The following is a 20,831-nucleotide window of genomic DNA, read 5'->3' as shown; positions in this document are numbered from 1 at the left end:
TGCCATTTATTTAGGGATACAAAAAAAAAAAAAAATAATGAGCAATACCAATAGCTCTACCTATAATATTGCCGAGACCATTGCATTGTAAATGCTTGTTAGTCTGTGTAATGTTATATTCTGTACCATTTTTCTCTTGTAACGTAACTAGCTCTATTGTACAGCGCTCTGACCCCTTTGGGTAATGTCCGCGCTTCATAAAAATACACTAAAATAAATAAAAATAAATAAAAATATAGTAAACGGCTTGTGATGTATTAACTGCAAGTAATAAAACGAACTCTGTGATAAAACCAGTATCCCGCTAAGATATCTGCACACAAAAAATCTGTGATCTGCACGTTACACATTGTGCTTTGTAGCAGGAATATTAACCCTCTATGCAAGTTTATGAGGAGTCAAAACTGTGACTAAACAAAACACAGGTCACTCCAGCAAGTACATTAACCACCAGAGCTATCTTACCGTTTTCTTTCCTGAGTATTACTGCAGGTGTCTTAACCCCACATAATATTTGTGACCAATTAAATTCACCAGAACAGATTTAACATCATATTCATCATTCTTACAAATTTCTATGCAGCCGTACAAAAAAAAATAAATGAGGGGAATATTTACAAGCCCTGTTCTTCACCAGAGCGTCACTTTTTTGACGCTCGGGTGGCGTAGCATCATTTCCCATATTTACAAGTTAGTCCCAAGCCACTTAACTTGTAAATATGCCGCTTTCTGCCGCAGTCCTCTATGGCAAAAGGGCATTCAATGGGTGCAGTAGTGGGCGTTCTTCCGCAACACCCATTGCTTTTTGACGCTGCCCCAGATTTACAAAGGCTGAGGCAGATTTACCTGGTTTTAGAATGGCGATACGAGAAGAAATTATTAATTTCTCTTCATTTTTTGCTCTTTCAAATGTGTGCTACATTTTGCAGCACACATAGGAAAAGGAAATCCCCTGAATTGTTAACTAACACTTGGCATTGCAAAGTTACTCCGTGCAGCCGTGTGGGCCGGGCCCACGCGACACTACTTTAAAGAGCTCTTCCTATGCATTTTGCTATCACCTAAAGCATTAGAGAGTCACGTGATCAGTTAGTTATTAATCCTGCTGGTTCTTACTACCTACAATTGACGCACAAATTAGGATAAGAAAAACGTGTGCTTTTTGCTTACATTCTGAAATTTTTTACTGTACCTCCCACCTCTTATTATGCACTTCTTGGACATATGTCTGCACTTTCCTGCACTTTACCCGGATCCAATTACAGTGTAAGTTAAGCGTCTAGACAGATGTGGGACATGTATGTTGTGTGTGTTTAGCAAAGTTAGGGTTCAAGCACTTAGCACTCTTGACATTTCCATGGGGGTATCTACTTTTCCAAACCCATATGTGAATTGTGTCAGCATAATATGCGTGAGCTGTGTACAGACCTTACACACATAATAAAAACACCTAGATACATTGTCTTTGTGAAGTGCATATACATTACACGTCCCTACGTCTCACCATTTGTAAGGTGTAAGTCACACTTATGCCTTCAAACTTAGAGAAACAACTGCGTTGTGGTGTTAAAGAGGGAGAGACACACTGGAGAAAATGAAGAGACCTCCTGACAGCTTGCAGATTCTGAAAGGCTAGAAAGAAAGGAAAGAGTCAGTCACGTGTCAAATGAGTTTGACATGTGACTGACTTCGCCCATGCTCTGTTTCTGAGGAACACTGAACTTCCAGGAAGTCTCCCATTTCCGCATCCCACTCTGCTCTCACACTCTCAGGGACTCAGGAGAAGAGTGGGCATTGGATGAATAGATGCCAAAGACAGTGCTTAATTCGAGCCAGTGGTTTCCTGTGTTAGGCACCAGCACTTAATTGTCAACACCAGCACTTATGACAGTCTGCCACATGGTGGTGCTGTTTGTCTAATTTACAGATGAGAACAACAACAGTTTTTTATTAATACAATGGGGCAGATTTATGAGGCCCTTTGCGCCATCGGAACGTCACTTTTTGTGACGTTCCGTGGCGCAGAAGCCTGCGTGATATTTATCAGGCAGCACTGAGACACTTTTTGTGGCTTAATGCTGCCTCATAAATATCAGTCCCTTTAACACAGTGTTCTGCGTTAAAGGGGCGTGCAATGGGTGTTGCTCGGGGCGTTCCCAGCAACATCCATGGCCTTTTGACACTGCCCCAGATTTACGAGAAATTGTAAATCTGAGGCAGCGCCAAAAGCTTACGCCTCCCCAGGGGAGGCGTAAGGGAGGCGCAACGGGGAGAAATATCTTTATTTCTCCTCGTTTTTCCTTTTCTATGTGTGCTGCATTCTGCAGCACCCATAAAAAGAGGAAAAACCTCTTGTGATTATTTTTGTACAGAAAGGTTTCCCTTCCTGTACAAAAATATTCATCTCCGCAACGCAGGCACCCTTGCACCATGGTGCAGAGGTGCCTGCGTTGGCGCAGGCAGCCCATTGTGCACCGGCGCAGGGGAAAAGGACAGGAATGCACCGCATTTTATAAATACGGCGCATCCCTGCCCTTTTCTTTTGCCGTAGGGAATCGCAGCAGGAAGGCCTGCTGCGCGTCCCTACGGCAAAACCTCATAAATCTGCCCCAATATACATTAGAAATGACTAATATGCACCCAAGCTATTACTAGAGCTTTGGGATTCTTTAATATTCTGAATTGTCACACTTCTAAGAATACAATTGTTTGTAGTTGCGTTGCTACTGTCATTGGCAGCGATAGGGCCAATGGGTGGTACAAGCTGCAGAGGATTCCTGGCTATGGACCTGCCACTTATTTTTTTTTTTTACAAATTAAGCACTGTGCCAAACCAATACCTGGGTGGAAGTATGTTGAGAGTGATGCCTTTCTTCCTTTTAACATGAATCTATTGCTCCTACTTTAGGGGTCACCATAGACTGTCCTTCTCACATTAAGTACACTGGAACTTGATGGTCTCTATTGAGAGCTATGGGAAACGGTCTCATACACAGACTTCATGCACCCGCCTGCTATGCCATCTGGATTACCTCTTGGTGTTGGCATACTGGGATTTGCCCCCCAGAGACATCCAGAAGTCATTGGGCTCCTGCCCTTCTGCCACCACCGTCTTCTCACTTTTGGAGATGAAGTCGGCCACACTCTTGGCCATCTCCCGTTCATCGCCACTGCAGCCCTGCAGGAAGACAAGAACCAAACATGCAAGATGACGCTTCAAGTGGCAGCAGCATGCCAGGGTACAGCATCTAATGCACCACAGTCCAGACCAGCAGGCACCGAAACACAGGAGCATGGCTCCAAGTGCCAAGGTGGATGCAGCCACTATCAAGGGGCACTCTACTGCCCCCATCCATGTGGTCTCTTGTTTGCATGGCACACTGAACGCGGTAATGCACCCTCTGTTGTGGCATCATGCCGGGTCAGGTTTCTCTGTCTAGCACGTAAAGGATCATCTTCTGGGCTCCCTATCGGAAAGTGATCAGGGCACGTAGAAGATGTATATGCTGACTTCCTGCAGGACACTACCCAGGTCACCTTGTGAAATGGCACCGGTTTGCAGCTTGGATCATCAACAAAAGATTGTTAGAAAAAGGCTTTGACATTGTTAACTCAATAGCAGGGGCTCAAATCTCCTTTGGGTAAAATAAAGAGAGGACATTGGAAGTCCATGAGTTTTTTTCTTTTGATCCTTTGTTTTGGATCTTTTTTTTGGTCTTTGCTTGTTGTAAACAAACACTCTGAGATCATACCTTATTCTCTCTTCTGTCTCTTGTTTAGAAGCGCACTGTCCCTTTTGCTCCTTTGGCGTACCATTGAGTAGCTTCAATCACACCAGGCAACATATCTGGAGCCTTTTAAGCGCATTGTGGGAGTTGCAGTCTTGGGTTCCTTCAGCTCAACCAAATAGATTACAACAGCTGGAAGAGGACCTGCCTCCCCATGCATGATAAATCTCACCCTCTGCCTACACCCTTGCACAGAGGGTTCTCACACACTATGAGGCAGATACTTCAGACCATCCACTTTCTCCATGTCCCATCTGGTTTTCCTCAAAGAACCTCTATCTTTGCCCTAATATAACATAACCTAATATGTGTATTTGTAAAGCACACGTTCACCCATAGGTCTCTTGGCGCTGAATAACAGATGTTTTTTGTTACCCAACTCAATGGTACTCATTTTATCGACCTCAGATCGATGAAAGGCTGGGTGGACCTGCCAGGATTTGAACCTTTTACCATGAGATCGAACACAGGCCCCTGCAGTGGATGCATTGGTCCACTGAGCCACCAGACCCAGGATATGCTTAGAAATTGTATTTTCTTTTTCTGTCAAAGGCCTATTAAAGCATTTTCATATCTTACGTTCAATCTACACTACAAGTCTGACCTATTTCACTCCTTTAGCCCTGATATTGTCGTCTGGTGGTCCTTCCAGCGTATCCTGGTTGTGCTTTGAAGATGGTTTGTCATGTTTTGTAACTCATAATAGTATAGATTTTGTATAGAGGGAGGATTTTGAGGTTCCTGCTCCTCATACCCTGAAGGTCTCCTCCTCGTGTTTGGTGATCCCCCATTACAGAGAGGCCCTACATTGCTTATAAAATAAGGGTTGCAGTTCTTGCTGCTGATAAGGATCCTCGATTTGATGTTTGATGGACTGACCATCGCTCCTACTCTTTGCCGTGCTGTGTCTCTTAAGGACCATTTTCTAATTCTACATGGTAGTTTGGGATGGTCCTCTATCTCAGAGGTATTCTGCAGCACCTATTGAAGGATCCCTTTTAGGTTTATCTTGGTCCTGTTTGAGGGTTCTCTTGGTCGTTTTTAGTAGTTCTCCATGTCAGAGCCAGCTTGTATTTCTTGTAATAGGAAGATTTTGCTATTCTTTTTGGTGCTCCTCCAACTGAGATTGATGCAGATATTATTATAAAATTAGAAGAAGGTGATGAGACTCACCATGGAGGTGTTTTTTAATTCTGGCTGGTGGTGTGTGTGGCACCCAGATCTGTATCAGAAGAGGTTTGAGCTCCTTCTGGTGGTGTTTGGTGACCTCCCTCTCAGAGTCCTACTATATGATTGAGAGGTGATAAGAGTCTTCCTCGGAGTGTTTTTGAGGATTGCCCTGGTGTTGTTTGGTGGTCCTCTTCCTTTGAGCGGTGTTGTATTCATTAGAAGAGTTTTGATGCTCATTCTGATGGTGTTTGATGGACATTAACTATGAGAGACACAGGGGCATATTTACAGCAGTATGGAGAAGCGTGGCGTTAAGCAAACATTGCTAACGCCACGCTTCTCCATTCTGAAAACGCAGGGATATGTTGTATTCGGAAGAATGCAGCACACCCCTGCATTTCCCCTAGCGCTGGAGCTGAGTTGAGCTGCCTTGCGCCAACGCAGGCACCCTTGCACCATAGTGCAAGGGTGTCTGCGTTGGGGGGAGGATGGTTTATGTGCAGGAGGGTCCCCCTTCCTGCACGTCAACAATCTTTAAATGCCATTTTGTAACTTATATGTGTGCTGCTTAATGCAGCACATATATGTTACAAAACAGCATTTTTTTAAAATGATTGTTTATGCACAGGAAGGGTCACCTTCCTGCACATTAACAATCATAGGCAATTTGCTGTTTCTATGTGTGCTGCACAAGGCAGCACACATGGAAACAGCAAAAACGAGGAGAAATAAAGCCTTTCTCCTCGCTTGCCTGGGTCTTAATTTTGGGGCTGCCTCCTATTTACTCTACCCTTGTTAATAGGGGGCAGCATCAAACTCAATGCGTGTTGCGGTGGAACGCCCACCCAACACCCATTGTCCTCCCCTTTCACCCTAAGCATAGCGTGAAAGGGGGCCTTATTTACAAGGCAGCGTTAAGCCATCTTAAGTGGCTTAACGTTGCCTTGTAAATAAGGCAAAGCCTCTATCGCCACCACAACGTCACTGAAAGTGACGTCGTGGTGGGGATAGGGGCTTGTAAATATGCCCCAAAATGTCTTATAAGGGAGAGGCTCTTTTTGGTTGTATTTGGTTTTTCCAATTCTGAGTAATGCTGGGTGTCAAATAACAGGAAAGATCTGAAGTTATTTCTTGTGGTGTTTTCCTTCTCAGAGTGATCCTGTATTTCTTAAAATGGATGGGTTGGGGGTTCTGCTTGATGATGCTTTGTTGCCTTCCATCTCAGAGGGTTCTGGTAAGTCTTATGATAGGAATATGTTGAGGTTTCACATGCAGCTCTGGTTAGGTTTCTGCTATCAATGTCTGGTGGTCCAATAACTTGCAGTGATTCTGGCATCTTAAAATAGGGTGAACTGTGCTTCTATCATGTGCCACTTTTTGGTTTCTGTCTCATAGAAGGCACTACAGTTCATAGTAGGAAGTTACAGTGGGGTTATTTTGAGGATTGAACTGATGACGTTTGGCAGGTGTCTGTTTCTGAGTGGTGATGTATTTCATGTTCAATGGAAGCCTATTCTTTAGCCTTGTAATTGCACGGTTAGTATGGTACCATCCTCACGCCTACATTTCCATACTACAGGTAGCAGTGTAGTACCCCAACATTAACTCTCCGTATGACAAGTAGCAGCAGTGGGATGTCCCATGACTTACCTTCCCGTACCATAGGTAGCAATGTGAGACTGTCTTTAGTACGAAGACGTCATTGGAATTGAGCGAACTCGCACGAACAGGCACTTCAATAGCCTTGGTGTTGTACTCGTTGGTGCCGTGGACGTGGAAGAGTCGAATAGGGGGATCGGGAGTATCATTGTCTGCTCGTGAGGTACCGCCCTGCAGAGAACATGAAAGGAAGGAGGTCATGAATTCTCAACTCTGGTCACCATTCTGTGGGTACACATCTCACTCACTCATCGTTTAGGGCATTCCAGATTTTCATTGCCACACACTCATTTGCTCCCTCACCCATGGTCTCACTGACTTGTTAACTCTCTCAAGCTTAAATGGCCTGCCAGATGTTACTGCCTTTCACTCACTCACTCACTCATGCACTCACACTTCTAGGGCCTATCAGCTGGTCACTGCCACTCACTTAGTCACAAACTCACTTACTGACTCTCACATTCACTCAATCAAACTTTAAGGACCTGCCAGATGTTTACTGTCACTCACTTACTCATCACTCACTCATTCACTGAGTCAAACTTCCAGAGCACATCAGATGTTTACTGTCACTCACTCACTCACTCACTCACTCACTCACTCACTCACTCACTCACTCACTCACTCACTCACTCACTCACTCTTTTTGGGCCTGCCAGCTGCTCTCTAGCACTCACTCTTCTAGGCCCTGCCAGGTGTACTCATCCCTCACCTCATAAACCACCAGTTTTCCTCTGAAGATGGCCATGAGGTGGGCAGGCTCTTTGCCCATTGGCACGCGCACTTGCACTGGCTGCCCCTCATACTTTTGATCCAGGGTAACCGCCTGGAAGGCTGAGGCAGTTATTTCATCTTGAGAAGCATGTCGACCCTGGAAAAGTAAGGGGAACAGTAAGAAGGTAGCAGTGGAAGGACAAAGAGGTACTGAGTGAGTTGAGAGCTGCACAGAGGATGCCAGGAAGTTATTAACACATAAAAAGCAAATACATATTTGTCTCATAGGTAAATAAAAAGCCTACAGCACACAGAGAGGCAGGGTATTATTAGTACAGAGACAGTTAGTAAATCTACAGCACGGAGAGAAGCAGGGGGTCATCAGTATGGAGGGGCTAGCAAGTCTGCAGCACTGAGGGAGGTAGGGTGACATTAGTATAAAGGGAGGCAGGAAGCCTACAGCACAGAGGAAGGTAATATGCCATGAGTAGATGGCAGAATAACATGTACAAGGCAGGCAGGAATCTGGAGGCCAGCCAGAAGCTCACGAAGCACTGGCATGATTAGAGGGCTGCAATGCCCGAGTATACTCCAGGACATTTGGTGTGGGTATTGGAGCCTGTAGCTCCTAGGGCCCTCCACGACAAGTGGACTAGGTATTTAATAATTGAAAAGAAGGGCGACGTTACCTACCGGGTAGACCTTGACAACCCAGGAACCCATATAGAGTCCTGCATGTCAATAGATTGAGACACTACCATGACAGGACAGACAGGACCATGTTACTGGTCACAGATGAGGGAGAAGAGGAGGAATCTGAACCAGTGCCCGACTTTAATCTCCAACAATGTACAAGATGAGTCAGTGGAGAGAGCTGTACTCTACCCCAAATTGAGAGACCCACAGCATAGAGACTGCAAGCAGGTGCTGGGGCAATTTGCTGGTCTGTTCACTTTAACCCCAGGTACCACTGAGTGGTGTGTGCACCACATTGATACTGGTGACAGACCACCTGTCAAACATAAACTGTACAGGTTGTCTGACTAGGCCAGAGCCAGTATTAAGGCTGAGGTGGCTAAGATGCTGGAGTTGGGGGTAATTTAGCCCTCTGACAGTCGATGGGCCAGCCCGGTGGTGTTGGTGCCTAAACCCAATCCCCGGGGGGAAATAATGAGTTCAGATTCTGTGTGGACTACAGAGGACTGAATGCAGTCACTAAGATGCTTACCCTATACCTAGAGCTGATGAGCTCATTGATGGGTTAAGGGCTACTAAGTGTGTGAGTACAATTGATATGACTTCAGGCTACTGGCAGATTGCCCTCACTGAAGGAGCACATGAGAGGTCTGCATTCTCCACACCAGAGGGGCATTACCAGCTCAAAGTAATGCCTTTTGGCTTAAAGAATACCCCTGCCACCTTACAAAGGTTGGTGAACAGGGTCCTGTCTGGGTTGGAGCAGTTTGGTGCCGCTTATCTGGATGATATAGCTGTGTTTAGGTCCACCTGGGAGGATCACTTAAACCACCTGGGGGATGTGCCTCAAGCCATGCAGCAGGCAGGCCTGACTATTGAGGCCAGAAAGTGCCAAATAGGGCAGAGTTATGTGGTGTACCTGGGCCACCTGCTAGGTGGAGGCCATGTACAACCTCTTCAGGCCAAAATCCAAATCATTTTGGATTGGACAGCTCCTGTTACCCAGACTCAGGTCAGGGCATTCCTTGGTCTGACTGGGTAGTATAGGAGGTTTGTTGAGAACTATGGGACCATTGTGGCTCCCCTAACAGAACACACTTCAAAGAAGAGGCCAAAGAAAGTTATGTGGACCCCAGAGTGTCAAAAGGCTTTTGACACTCTGAAAGAGGCTATGTGTTCAGCAGCAGTGTTACTGACCCCTGACTACATAAAGGAATTTGTGGTCCAGACAGATGCTTTAGAACAAAGGATTGAGGCAGTGTTGGCATTGGTAAATGAGGAGTGCATTGATCAGCCAGGTGCCTTCATTAGCAGCCGACTTCTCTCCAGAGAACAAAGGTGGAGTGCCATTGAGACGGAAGCCTTTGCTGTGGTTTGTCCCCTGAGAAAGCTCAGGCCATACCTGTTTGGTACTCACTTCCGTGAAAAAACTGACCAAAGACCTCTCAGATGGCTCATGCAGATGAGGGGGGAGAATCCAAAGCTACTGAGGTATCAATTTCTCTATACCCCATAAGGGTGATTTGAAAGCTTTATAAATTAAATTAAATTAACATAACATACCGGGGATTGACTGCACAGTGGAACACAGACCCGGGGTTGACCATGCCAATGTGGATGGAGTTTCCAGGTTTTTCCACTTATCTGATGAGGACTACCAAGTTGTAGGTTAGTTACCTTTCGTTTGGGGGACGAAGGGGCAAGAAAGTCATCCTTTTTGCCCTGTTCACCCCCATTATGTTAGTGATACTGGTGGTAACTGACTCTGACTGTTCCCTAGACGCTGCTAAACAGGCCCAGGCCAGTGCTCTGATGAAAAAGGTATATGGTAATTAGGTATAATTACAATCCGCAATGACAGACTTTGTAAGTCCCTAGCATGTAATAGGGGCAAGTGACATGCAAACTACCTATAAATTCCTAGTATGTAATAGGGCAATGGAGTTTAGAGGCCCAGTAGATTTACTGTGCTGACTGGTGTGTGCACTGCTGTGTACCTGCTGTCATTTTTTTGGAAGCCTTGATTTGTCGACTGTCTTTAAAAATAAATTACATGCAAATTCAACTTTGGTGGTAAAGGTACATCCCAAAGGGGTAATCTACCTCATTTTACACATAAGTCACCAATAAGGTCTACCCTAGGTGCCCCAGGGGTGGGGTGCCTTGTAACTGTAAGCAGGGACATTATAAATATGTTTTATAAGCCCTGATGAGGGAAAAACTGCCAATTCCGTTTCCCCATTGTATATTATTAGCTCCATAGGCTAACATTAGAATCTTTTATTTAGATGTAATTATTGCTAGAAAGGGGCTGAACATGTCATTCAAAGATTGAAAGATTGATAGGGACACAACCACAACTCGCCACTGCTGAATTTATCATGACTAGTGCAGAAAAGAAGTTATAGACCTTTTCTGTAAGCTGAACTCCAGCCTTCTAGTGGCCTCTCGTGATTGGTCAGCCTTAAGAGGCTAAGCCAAGTTGCTTTGATGAGGTGATACGTGGGTCAGAGAGTAGAGAGCTTTGCAGCTGCAGAGGATAGGTCGAAAAAGGGGGCTGGGTAAATCAAGCTGGTCTTCAAAGAGAGAGCAGAAGAAAAAGGAGTGATAGGTCTACCTACCCCTACACCTTGTACCCCCAGCCGGATGGCAAGGCCAGGAAAGAAATGTGCAGAAGGGCAAGGGGAGGACTAATGGAAATGAGCCACAGCAGTGGGTTGGTTTAGCCAGGTCTTACTCTCTTGGAGAGGATTCCTCCATCTTGAATTTTTAAAGTGCAGTGCTTTGAGGGACAAGAAAAAATGTATTGAAACGAGGTCAGCCCACGTACATACAAGCAAGTCTAGATGATGTAGTGGGAATAGAGGCTAAACCGTGGCCAGAAATACAAGCCCATGTAATAAATGATTATTTTAAGAAAAAGAGGAAAAAGACAAAGAAAGGACAGAGCAGGCAGAAATGGCCACAGCTAAGTTGGTGCAAGAGAAACTTTAAAAAATCAAGTACAGAAGGGGCACTTGTAGCATCACCAAAAATGGCCGTCACAACTGCAGTGCTTGCGCTGGCATCAGGAGGGCAGCCAGTAAGTAACACGAGAAAGGGACAAGGAGGATTTTCCAGGAGGCCAAGGACCAGTACAGGGAAGGAGACAAGGAGGATAGAGGGTAGGACTGCGATGTTATTATTGTGGTTATATTGGTCATTTTGCGAGGGAATGTAGAGTGAAAAAGAACAATGAGCAAGTACAAGGATGGATCGTTCCACAGAGGCAGATGGGGCCACAGCAGATGCGATGGGGTCCCCAACAACCCCCACAGGTTCCTCACGTTCAGTGGCCCACACAACAAGGACAAATGTCACAGAGTATACCCCAGGTTGTCAGAAACACTGCAGGAGGAACCACACAGGTCCTTTACTGTAGAACCCCAAATGTTTGGCGGGATGCCAACCAACAGGCCTGGTGTCATGCAGACGTTGAATAATGTTGGGCTGTGTAAGTGCTGCAATATGACTGACTGGCAATAAAGTGCCGGGTGGAGGGGTGCGAGCGAGTAGGACAGAGTCTGATTCCACTAGTGTGGATCAGTCCAGGCCCCGTGTACAGTCCGTTCTGGGGTGTAGAGACGGTGCAGAATGAGGCCCTACTACTACCATAGAAAGTTCGAGGCAGACTGATGAACACTTCTCAAGAAGATGTCTCCCTTCTCCCTGTTCAAGTGACACTGTTGACCAGGGCCCGTCCTCTTCTACGCTCCTCTCTTGGGGGACTGCCCGAGGGCGGTGCTAGAATTATAGTCCACGTCCCTTGGACTCCTTCTGATTTAATGAGCATTAAGAAATAATTCCCTAATATCAGAGAAAACCCTATTCATTTCTGGGAGAAACCTCAGAGTGTGTTTGACCCTAGAGGTTCGTTTGGAGGCCTGGAGGTCTTCGGCCCAACTTCCCCAGCTAATCTGATAGGCAGAGATAGTATTTGCAAATTAAGCTGTAGTATGTTTTGTACTCCGGAAGCGGTGTTCTTAAATATACCCTGTCAACAAGAAAACAGGCTACTCACACTATTGTGTGACAGCATACATTCCCACAGTGATGTGAGTAAAACTGCCATGTCTCCACAGGGGTCAACAGTGTGGGGTTTATGTCTTCAATGAAACTGATGAAGGTGAAGGTTGGTCCTCAAAAGAAGGTACTCAGATACCCCAGTACCAGATACCCCAGTACCAGATACCCCAGTACCAGATACCCCAGTACCTGTTGAAACCTGAGATGGAGGAAGGGATCCACCATGTACTTTATGTTGTTAACAAGTGCAATAATTCGATTCTCCAGATCCGCAAGGCAGGAAAAACCAGCGCATACAGGATTGTTCAAGACATTAGGCCTTTAATAATAACATTTTCCCACGCTACCCCTTCCCTTGTTTTCCCTAACCCCTCCTCCATCCTTTCTTGTATCCCCCTAAACACCCAACAGTTTACTGTGGTTTTTTCTGTTCCACTTTCTTCTCCATCCCCAGGTATGAGTAGAGTCTGTATCTTCTTGTTTAGATTAAAAAAGATCCCAACTTTCAATGAAAAGACTTCGTCAAGGGTTTGTGGAGCGCCCCCTGAATCTTTTCACAAGCCCTAAAGAGGGATCTAGATAGTTTGCTTTTTTCCCCGGTGAGCTCCTGTACTTCAACATGGTGACAATTTGCTTTTGGCATTTGTTACTCTATATCAATGCAAGGTGGATTCCATCTGTCTCCTTCCTGCACTGGTTAATAAAGTGCAGAAGACTTCAAAGGAGAGATTGCAGTTCTGCCTTCCCTGCGTGAGATACCTCAGGCATGAAATCTCTGCTGGTAAACACCACCTCTCCTCTGAACGAGTTGAAGTTACGCATACATTGTGCTGCTGTGTAACTGTCTCCCAGGTGCTTACCTTGTTTGGGCATGCAGACACTGGATCTTGGGCTATTCTGCAATGGTGAAGCCTTTGCAAGATTATGTCACAAAAGACACCTTTAAGCCCTTGAAGTGATCTAGTGAAGTGGAAATTGCATTTGTGAAAATGTAGGTGGCACACACTTTCTCACCTGCTTTAGGGCTCCTTGGATATGCTAAACCTTCTACTTTGTGTTGTCATGAAGGTTATGGATTTCTCCTCTGAGTGTTGGTACAGAGTCATGAGGATCACAAAAAAGACCATAGCTTCTTATTCTTCAACCCTGGACTGGTTGCGGCGGGGCTCCCACCACGTTTACTGTGTGTGAAAGCTGCCACTGATCTTGTTGAAGCATCTGATATGATGAAATGAGTTCACATCTAACTACCGCTGGGCCTCATTCTGTGGTTTAGCTCCCCCTCACTATGAAAACCCAGCATCTCTCTACAACTCAGTTGTCCCAGCATGACATTTTACTGCTGTCCACTTCCCACATTACCATGAGCTGGTGTCCAGCCCGAACCCTGCCCCTTTGATGCCCACAAATGAGGTGGGGGAACCCCATGATGGCCTCCTCGTCACTGCGCATGTAACCAAGCCCCGTGTGGATTTAACTGATCTACTATTCTTCACTGTGAGTGTTAGAAATGGGGGTCTCTAGTTGGCAATGGCTGGCCACTGTCCAAGTAGGGACCCTTCTTCCTAAGTCAGAGTAAGCGGGCTACACCCTTTGATAACCTTACTCTTGAAATGCTGCAAAAATAGTTCAAAGTGTGCAAAGAGGAGTTCAGTTCAAGGCAGTGGTCTCTGCGACCCTTTTACTCACAAACTACCTGGATTCTGTAGCAAAGCAACCAAAATGTCACTAAGGAGTTGTAGCGATGATTTTCCTCACGCGTGACCAGCGATGCATTGAATCCTTGCCGCAAGGGAGGATGATGCGCTGATCTGTGTGCAGGACAAAGCAACAAACCTCTCCACGCTAAGCCAGAGATGCGCTGAAATCCTTGCCGCGAAGGGAGGATGATGCGCCGAGCCTGTTGCGTGTGCGATCTTGTTGCGATGAAAAGAAATGGCACTCCGCAAGGGAGCGACGATCCTGATGCGATGCGATGAAAATAGCGGACGCTCGGCGTCCGCGCTGCGATGTTGTGAAGCGATGAACTCGATGCGATGATCTCTGGTTAGCGAGCCTTTGGCAGCCCGCAAACAGGTGATGCAATAATCTTTAAGTCAGCGAGCCTTTGGCAGCCCGCAAACAGGTGATGCGATGATCTCTGGTAGCGAGCACTCAGCGGCAGCAGCGCGATGATTTTCCTTACGCTCTTCAGCTGCGGCAGATCGCAAACGGGCGTTAGCGACGATTTTCAGCACTCCACAGTAGATCTAGAGGCCCTGGAACTCACAGGAGCCTCACCTGCAGATAGAAATCCTCGCTGGGAGGAAACAGGAGGCTGGTGGTGGAGTCTGATGTGCCTGAGACTCCTGCAGGAGGCTAGCTCTCTCCTAGCCCTTGGGTATTTGCTGTAGCAAAAATAAAAGTCCCTTCAAAGTCCTTTTCCTCTTCTTCCAAGTCCAGTAGTAACCACTACAGGCCAGTCCAAGAAACAGCGCACAGGCACAAGGACAGTCCTCTCCTGCAGAATCCTTCAGTTACACGGACAGAGGTTCTTCTTGTTGTCTAGGAGCAATACAATTTGTAGGGGTTTCAGCACAGATAATTATACCCCAAAAGTCTTTGTTCTCAGAAGCTACAAGTCACTGAACCCAGCCAGAACCAGTTCTGCCCAGTCCTGGAGCACTTTGTTTACCAGGCTGCATCCTTCCTTTCAGAAAGAGGGGGTCTGCCCTCAGACGCACAGTGTGAGGTGGAGCCAGCATCCACCTTGCCAGGCACAGCCCTATTCAGGTCCAGGAGCTACCCCTCCCCATACTCCACTGCAGACCTCTCTATTCGACCCAGATCTGACTCAGCCTGCCCTGTCCCTCCAAAACCAGACAGCCAATACACATAACAGCAGAGCACACTGGAAGGCTTAGGCAAGAAAACCTACTTTCTAAAAGTGGTATTTTCAAACACAGAATATAAAAATAAACTTCACTAAAAGATGTATTTTAATATTCTGAGCTCAGGCATACTAAATTCGTTTTTCTACCATGTTCTTTGGGTCAGTTAGGACTATAGAATGTAACAGTCAAACCTCCCATTCTGGCCTATGGAGAACAGGTAGCCTTACAGTAGTGAAAAACAAAATTGGGTGTAATTTACTACTAGGACATGCTACACATATCAGAGCAGGTCCTACCTTACACATACAATGCACCCTACCATAGGGGTGGCTTACATGATGCCAAGGGAAGGTTCAGGGCCTGGGAAGTGGGTGCACTTCACAGCCAAGATGGAAGTTCTGAGCTGCATGCAGACTCTGCAGTGGCAGGTCTGAGACACACTTTACAAGCTGCTTCTGTGGGTGGGGCAAACCAGCGCTGCAGGCCCACCAGCAGCATTTGGTTTACCAGCCCTGGGCACACACAGGCCACGCTACTAGGGACTAACAGGTAAACCAAATAAGCCAATCATGGATATACCAATTCACATGTCATATTTACACAGGGAGCATTCGATTCGCGCTGTGGCACTGAATGGCAGTGGCACAGCGCCCAGAGCATCTATTACCAGCAAAAACAGAGGAGACAACAGCGAAAAATGGAAGGGAGACCCACGCCAATGGTGCCAGGTCTAACAGTGAGTTAATATAGTTTATTATGGATCATGTCTCAAAAACAATGATGGTGTCCCAGGTGCTCGTTATGCTGTGTGCACCGTGTTTCAGATTGCGGAGAATTATCTTTGCCAAATGTGAGATCTGTCTAAGCTTCAGAGCTTCTTTCTCTCTGCGGTGCCTGTATTTAGCCAATGAAATGACTGTGTACACACATTCGAGTAACTCACAACTTTGGACTCCTTTGGCTGCAGATGGGTATAGTAACATTAGCCAGAACCCGTATTAGGATGTTCAAAACCTTTTAATTGCCTTACGGGTATCTAAGAAGGTGGTGGTGGTGAATGGTGCCACGCACCAGTATCCTCACTATGATATCTCAAGGGGTAATATCCTGGCTAGTTCAGCCACCAGGAATGCTGCTGTGTATAAAACCACTGATGTTGCTATGTGTGTTATGAGAACTGACCTGTTTCCCATAACACCACCAAAAGATTGATCTCAATTGCAATAGCACGCCTCGAAAAACTAAAAGAAATCCTGGATGAAGCAGAAATATAAAAAGACCCTCAGGGGCTGGGGCGGGACACCATTGGGCATTTGGTGGTACATACATTTCTACATTTCAGCATCGCCAGGTTGTATCATGGAGCAGTTCATGTCACTAGGGATGGCGTGATATGTGCCACAGCAACTTATTGATAAGCACTCCTCTCTTCTTTCATAGCCCAAAGTTATTGCCAGCCCTGTGCCATCTGCTTGTCACACAATGAATGAGGCAAGGAGAGGACATTACTGCACGCGGTAAACTTACAAGCTGGCATCAATGAGCGAGAAAGGAAGATGACAGAAAATCATGAGTTAAGCTTGCAAGCTTCTAGAATTGAGTTAGAGTAGTAATAGGTATAACTGAGTGAGATACAAACCATTGAGTGACCCAGCCAATAACAGAAGATAACCTGGGGAAGTCGAATACAGTTAGGCGATCACGTGCATCTCACCTGCCAGACGTAGAGGATGTAGTGCTTTTTGTTGTTGACCAAATAAGTATAGAGGATGAGGTAGCAGTCGCCGCCATAGAAATGACCTAACCAGCGCTTCTCCACCGGCACCAGCTCCAGGTTCTCCACTCGCCAAACCTGCAGAGAGACATGGAAGGGTGAGCGTTGCGAGGTACGGAAGGGTGAGCGTTGCGAGGTACGGAAGGGTGAGCGTTGCGAGGTACAGAAGGGTGAGCGTTGCAAGGTACGGAAGGGTGAGCATTGTGATGTATCTAAGGGTGAACATCGTGAGGTATGGAAGGGTGAGCATTGCGAGGTATGGAAGGGTGAGCATTGCAAGGTACGGAAGGGTGAGCATTGTGATGTATCTAAGGGTGAACATCGTGAGGTATGGAAGGGTGAGCATTGCGAGGTATGGAAGGGTGAGCATTGCGAGGTATGGAAGGGTGAACATCATGAGGTATGGAAGGGTGAGCATTGCGAGTTATGGAAGGGTGAGCATTGCAAGGTATGGAAGGGTGAACATTGCAAGGTATGGAAGGGTGAACATTGCAAGGTATGGAAGGGTGAACATTGCGAGGTATGGAAGGGTGAGCATTGCGAGGTATGGAAGGGTGAACATTGCAAGGTATGGAAGGATGAGCATTGTGAGGTATGGAAGGGTGAACATTGCGAGGTATGGAAGAATGAGCATTGCGAGGTATGGAAGGGTGAACATTGCAAGGTATGGAAGGATGAGCATTGTGAGGTATGGAAGGGTGAGCATAGTCAAGTCAAGTCAAGTCAAAACCACTTTATTCGATTACTTAAAATCATAAAAGTATACTACACAAATAAATACATAAAATCATGCGATTCACAAATCTACAGTTAAAAACAAGTCCTAATAAAAATTCATAAAAGACCATAAACAACGTGCAATCAATAATACAGAATCAAATTCCATATATCAGATAGGCTCCACATCCTGTATAGGTTTTAGTCTCACCCTCCTTTCTCTAACAGCTGCCACCAGAAAACTAGCGACACAGAACATAATTAATGGACAATCAAGCATGCTTAGGAACAATAAAGCTGGTTTATACTGAGTAAAATTCCTACTCTTTAGCAAGGGAATAATAAACCTCTTCCTGGCATGTTTGAAAAAGGGGCAGAATAACATAAAGTGCGTAGTGTCTTGTGGAGAAATATCATCGCACTTGCAAGGTGCAACATTTTCAGGCTTATGCCAGCCAGCCACATCCCAAAGTACAAGGTGTAATTGGTTGAACCGGAATTTGGACAACAACCATTTGTGAAAGGGATGGGTTACCACTGTAAGATATAAAGACAACCCTGAGGATTGAGATACCAGGACGTGTCCCCTGACGGAAGGTTTACGTAGTTCAACTTCTTCCCGCTCGGCCTCCCTTAACTTCGTGAAATTGGATTTTACCCAGTCAAGATCTGCCTTACAGAGAGTTTCAGGGCTAGAAAAAATTTCCGGTCTCCCAATGTAGGCAGATAACCTCTCGATATTTGACAGCCATGGAATTTTATTCATGTTGTCAAGTCGAGTACAGTCCTTTAGTATTTTATGGTTTAGAGTAAGTTTCGGGTTTAGCCAAATTTTAATCCATAGCAATAATGGGGCTAATTTAATCATGTCTGCTATGTATCCTAACCCGAGTTCCAAATGGACTGAGAAAGAAGCAGTAGATTGTGGGAGGCCGAGGAGGGTGCGAAGAAATTTATTTTCTTCCGTTTGGATCGCATCGTGTTTAATGTAACCCCAGATTGGCGCCCCGTACCTTACAATGGAAACTGTTTTGGCTTTGTAAATTGTTAGTATTGCCTCTGTCGGTTTACCCCCCAGCCTTTTTGCAAAGCCAAGTACAGCCGCAGTTGAGATTTTTATTGAGTTTATCTTTATAGAGAGCTGGGGGGACCATGAGCCCTTGTCGTCAAAGACTACTCCCAAATAGGTGAAAGTCTTTACTCTTGATATTACGGCTCCCCTACAATAAAAAGGCTTTACCTTATTTTTCGCAAGGCCTAACGACATAGCGTGAGATTTGCCGTTATTAACCACCAAGTCCAGGCTATGCATAAAGTCCCCGAACGAGTCCAGCAATCTTTGCAGCGCCAGGGGAGTCCTAGCCAGCAGGACAGCATCGTCCGCGTATAGGAGGACCGGTATCGGGGTACCTCCCATGCGCGGGATGTCCTGCGTTGCGGCCAGCAGATTTTGTTCCAGGGAGTTTATGTATAGGGTGAACAGCATGGGCGCAAGAATGCATCCCTGTCGTACCCCTCTACTAGACTTAAAGCTGGCCGTACACTTCCCATCCGTCGTCATCCTTATCGATGCATTCAAATCTTGGTGGAGCTCTGAAAGGAAATACACAAGTGGGGGGTCGAGTCCCAAATCCAAAAGCATTGTCCACAGCTTTGACCTATTAACAAGATCAAAGGCCGTGGACAAATCCATAAAGCCCAAGTAAAAAGAGCCCCCGGCCACCCTAGTATATTTATCTATTACTAATAGGAGGTTCAGACATTGATCCTCCGTGCTCCGGCCAGCTCTGAAGCCATATTGAGCATCGGACAAGATGTTATTGTCCGAGGCCCAATTGGTTATCCTAGCAAGTATGACTTTCCCCAGGATTTTTATAGAGGAGTCTATCAAGGATATGGGCCTATAGCACTTAGGGTCTGCCCTTTGGCCTTTCTTGAACACCGGTATTATGGTAGAATGGGACCAGGATTTAGGAAAACCTGCGATAACCGAGGAGTTAAATACATTGGTTAATATATTGGCCCAAAAAACCGGATTTGCCTTATACAGGTCGGTGGGGACCCCATCCGGTCCGGGAGCCTTCTTACCCGCAGAGTCTTCAATTGCTTTTAAAACTTCAGTTAAATAAAAATTAACTGGAATTAAAGTAGAAGCCGAATCTTGCCTGTTTATGGGTTCTAAATCTAAGTCGCTACCATATATAATTTTAAAGTGGCTTAACCAGTCCTTCTCTGTTATATTAGTATCCAACACTCCATTTTTAACATCAGAGAATAAAGGAGTGTTGATAATAGACCAAAATTTCGCACTGTCTTTTAGAGTTGCCTTGTCCATAAGATCGGCCCAGGCGTTAAGTTTAATTTCTTTTTTCCGGACCAACAGTGCTTCTTTATAGTCGCTCCTTAACTGCGACACTAAAATTTTATTCCTCGGGCTGGCCTGAAGTGCGATTTTAAGATTGTTATGAGCTTTAGTGCAGTTATGGTCAAACCAGCCGGAGACTACTTTAGTTTGTACTGGTCTACTTTTACTAGTTAGGTCCTTTGACACTAGGAAAAATACGGCTTCAAACGAGGAGATTACTTCCTTCCCTGTAGAAAGTTGGTCCCCACAGATTTCCAAGTCTAGGGCCGCCTCTAGCTTTATTGAGTTAAAAAAATCCTCTGGAACTACCTTAGACCAATTTAACCTTCTACCCTGATCCTTTGCCCTAAGATTATTGTCCAACATGGGTGAGGCAAGGGAATTTAAGAGAGAGAGGCCATCTAACATTTCGATTACCACCGGATTGTGGTCACTAAAAATAGATGGAATCGCGTTATAAAAACATACAAATTGTAAAAGTCCAGATGAAAGAAATATGTAGTCAATAATGGTGTTACTGTCCCTTCCAATAAAGGTGGGCACCCGTACGGTTTGTTCGTGGAAGCCTGGTTGATACAGCTGGTTTTCAATAAGAAGATTTTCCAGAGCTTCGCCCTTACTTGAGTGCTCAAAATGTTGGGGTGATGTCAGATCAGGTCCATCAATATCAGTTAAACAACAGTTATGACTACATAAATGTACGTTAAAATCACCAAGCAAAATATAATAACAAAAAGTGGTTTGCTTCAAAGAATACATTTTTAAAAAATTCGCCAACCATAGCAAGTGTTCATTCGGCACGACCTCTTGTTGAGAATTATAACAATTTATCAGTAACAACTTCCTATCATTGGGGAGTTTAAATTCCAGAATAAGAAAGTTGTTACATGTACAAGTTATCCTGCTAACGGTTCCTTTTAATTTCACCGAGAGCAAAACCACTAAGCCTCCTGAGGCCCTTCCGGAAACTGATTTAGAAGCTGGAACAAAGTGAGAAGTAAAACCATCTA

The 20,831-nt window shown here is 45.5% G+C and overlaps 1 protein-coding gene across 2 annotated transcripts in view; it reads right to left on the bottom strand.

Moving 5' to 3' along the window:
* The window catches only part of VIL1 (villin 1), a 189,825-nt gene that overhangs the window by 57,058 nt on the left and 111,936 nt on the right, over positions 1–20,831 (bottom strand). For both annotated transcript variants that reach the window (XM_085650036.1, XM_085650035.1), the window contains exons 12-15: positions 16,680–16,817; positions 7,330–7,488; positions 6,609–6,788; positions 3,033–3,178 (exon numbers count right to left, since the gene is read on the bottom strand). In XM_085650036.1, coding sequence (XP_085506162.1) covers positions 3,033–3,178; positions 6,609–6,788; positions 7,330–7,488; positions 16,680–16,817 — 623 coding nt within the window. The remainder of the gene's footprint in view (positions 1–3,032; positions 3,179–6,608; positions 6,789–7,329; positions 7,489–16,679; positions 16,818–20,831) is intronic.

This window comes from Triturus cristatus, chromosome 3_2 (genome assembly GCF_964204655.1).
Source record: "Triturus cristatus chromosome 3_2, aTriCri1.1, whole genome shotgun sequence".
Lineage (NCBI taxonomy): Eukaryota > Metazoa > Chordata > Amphibia > Caudata > Salamandridae > Triturus > Triturus cristatus.
The sequence above is the reverse complement of the archived record's forward strand: the minus strand, read 5'-3'. Positions and strand labels throughout refer to the sequence as shown.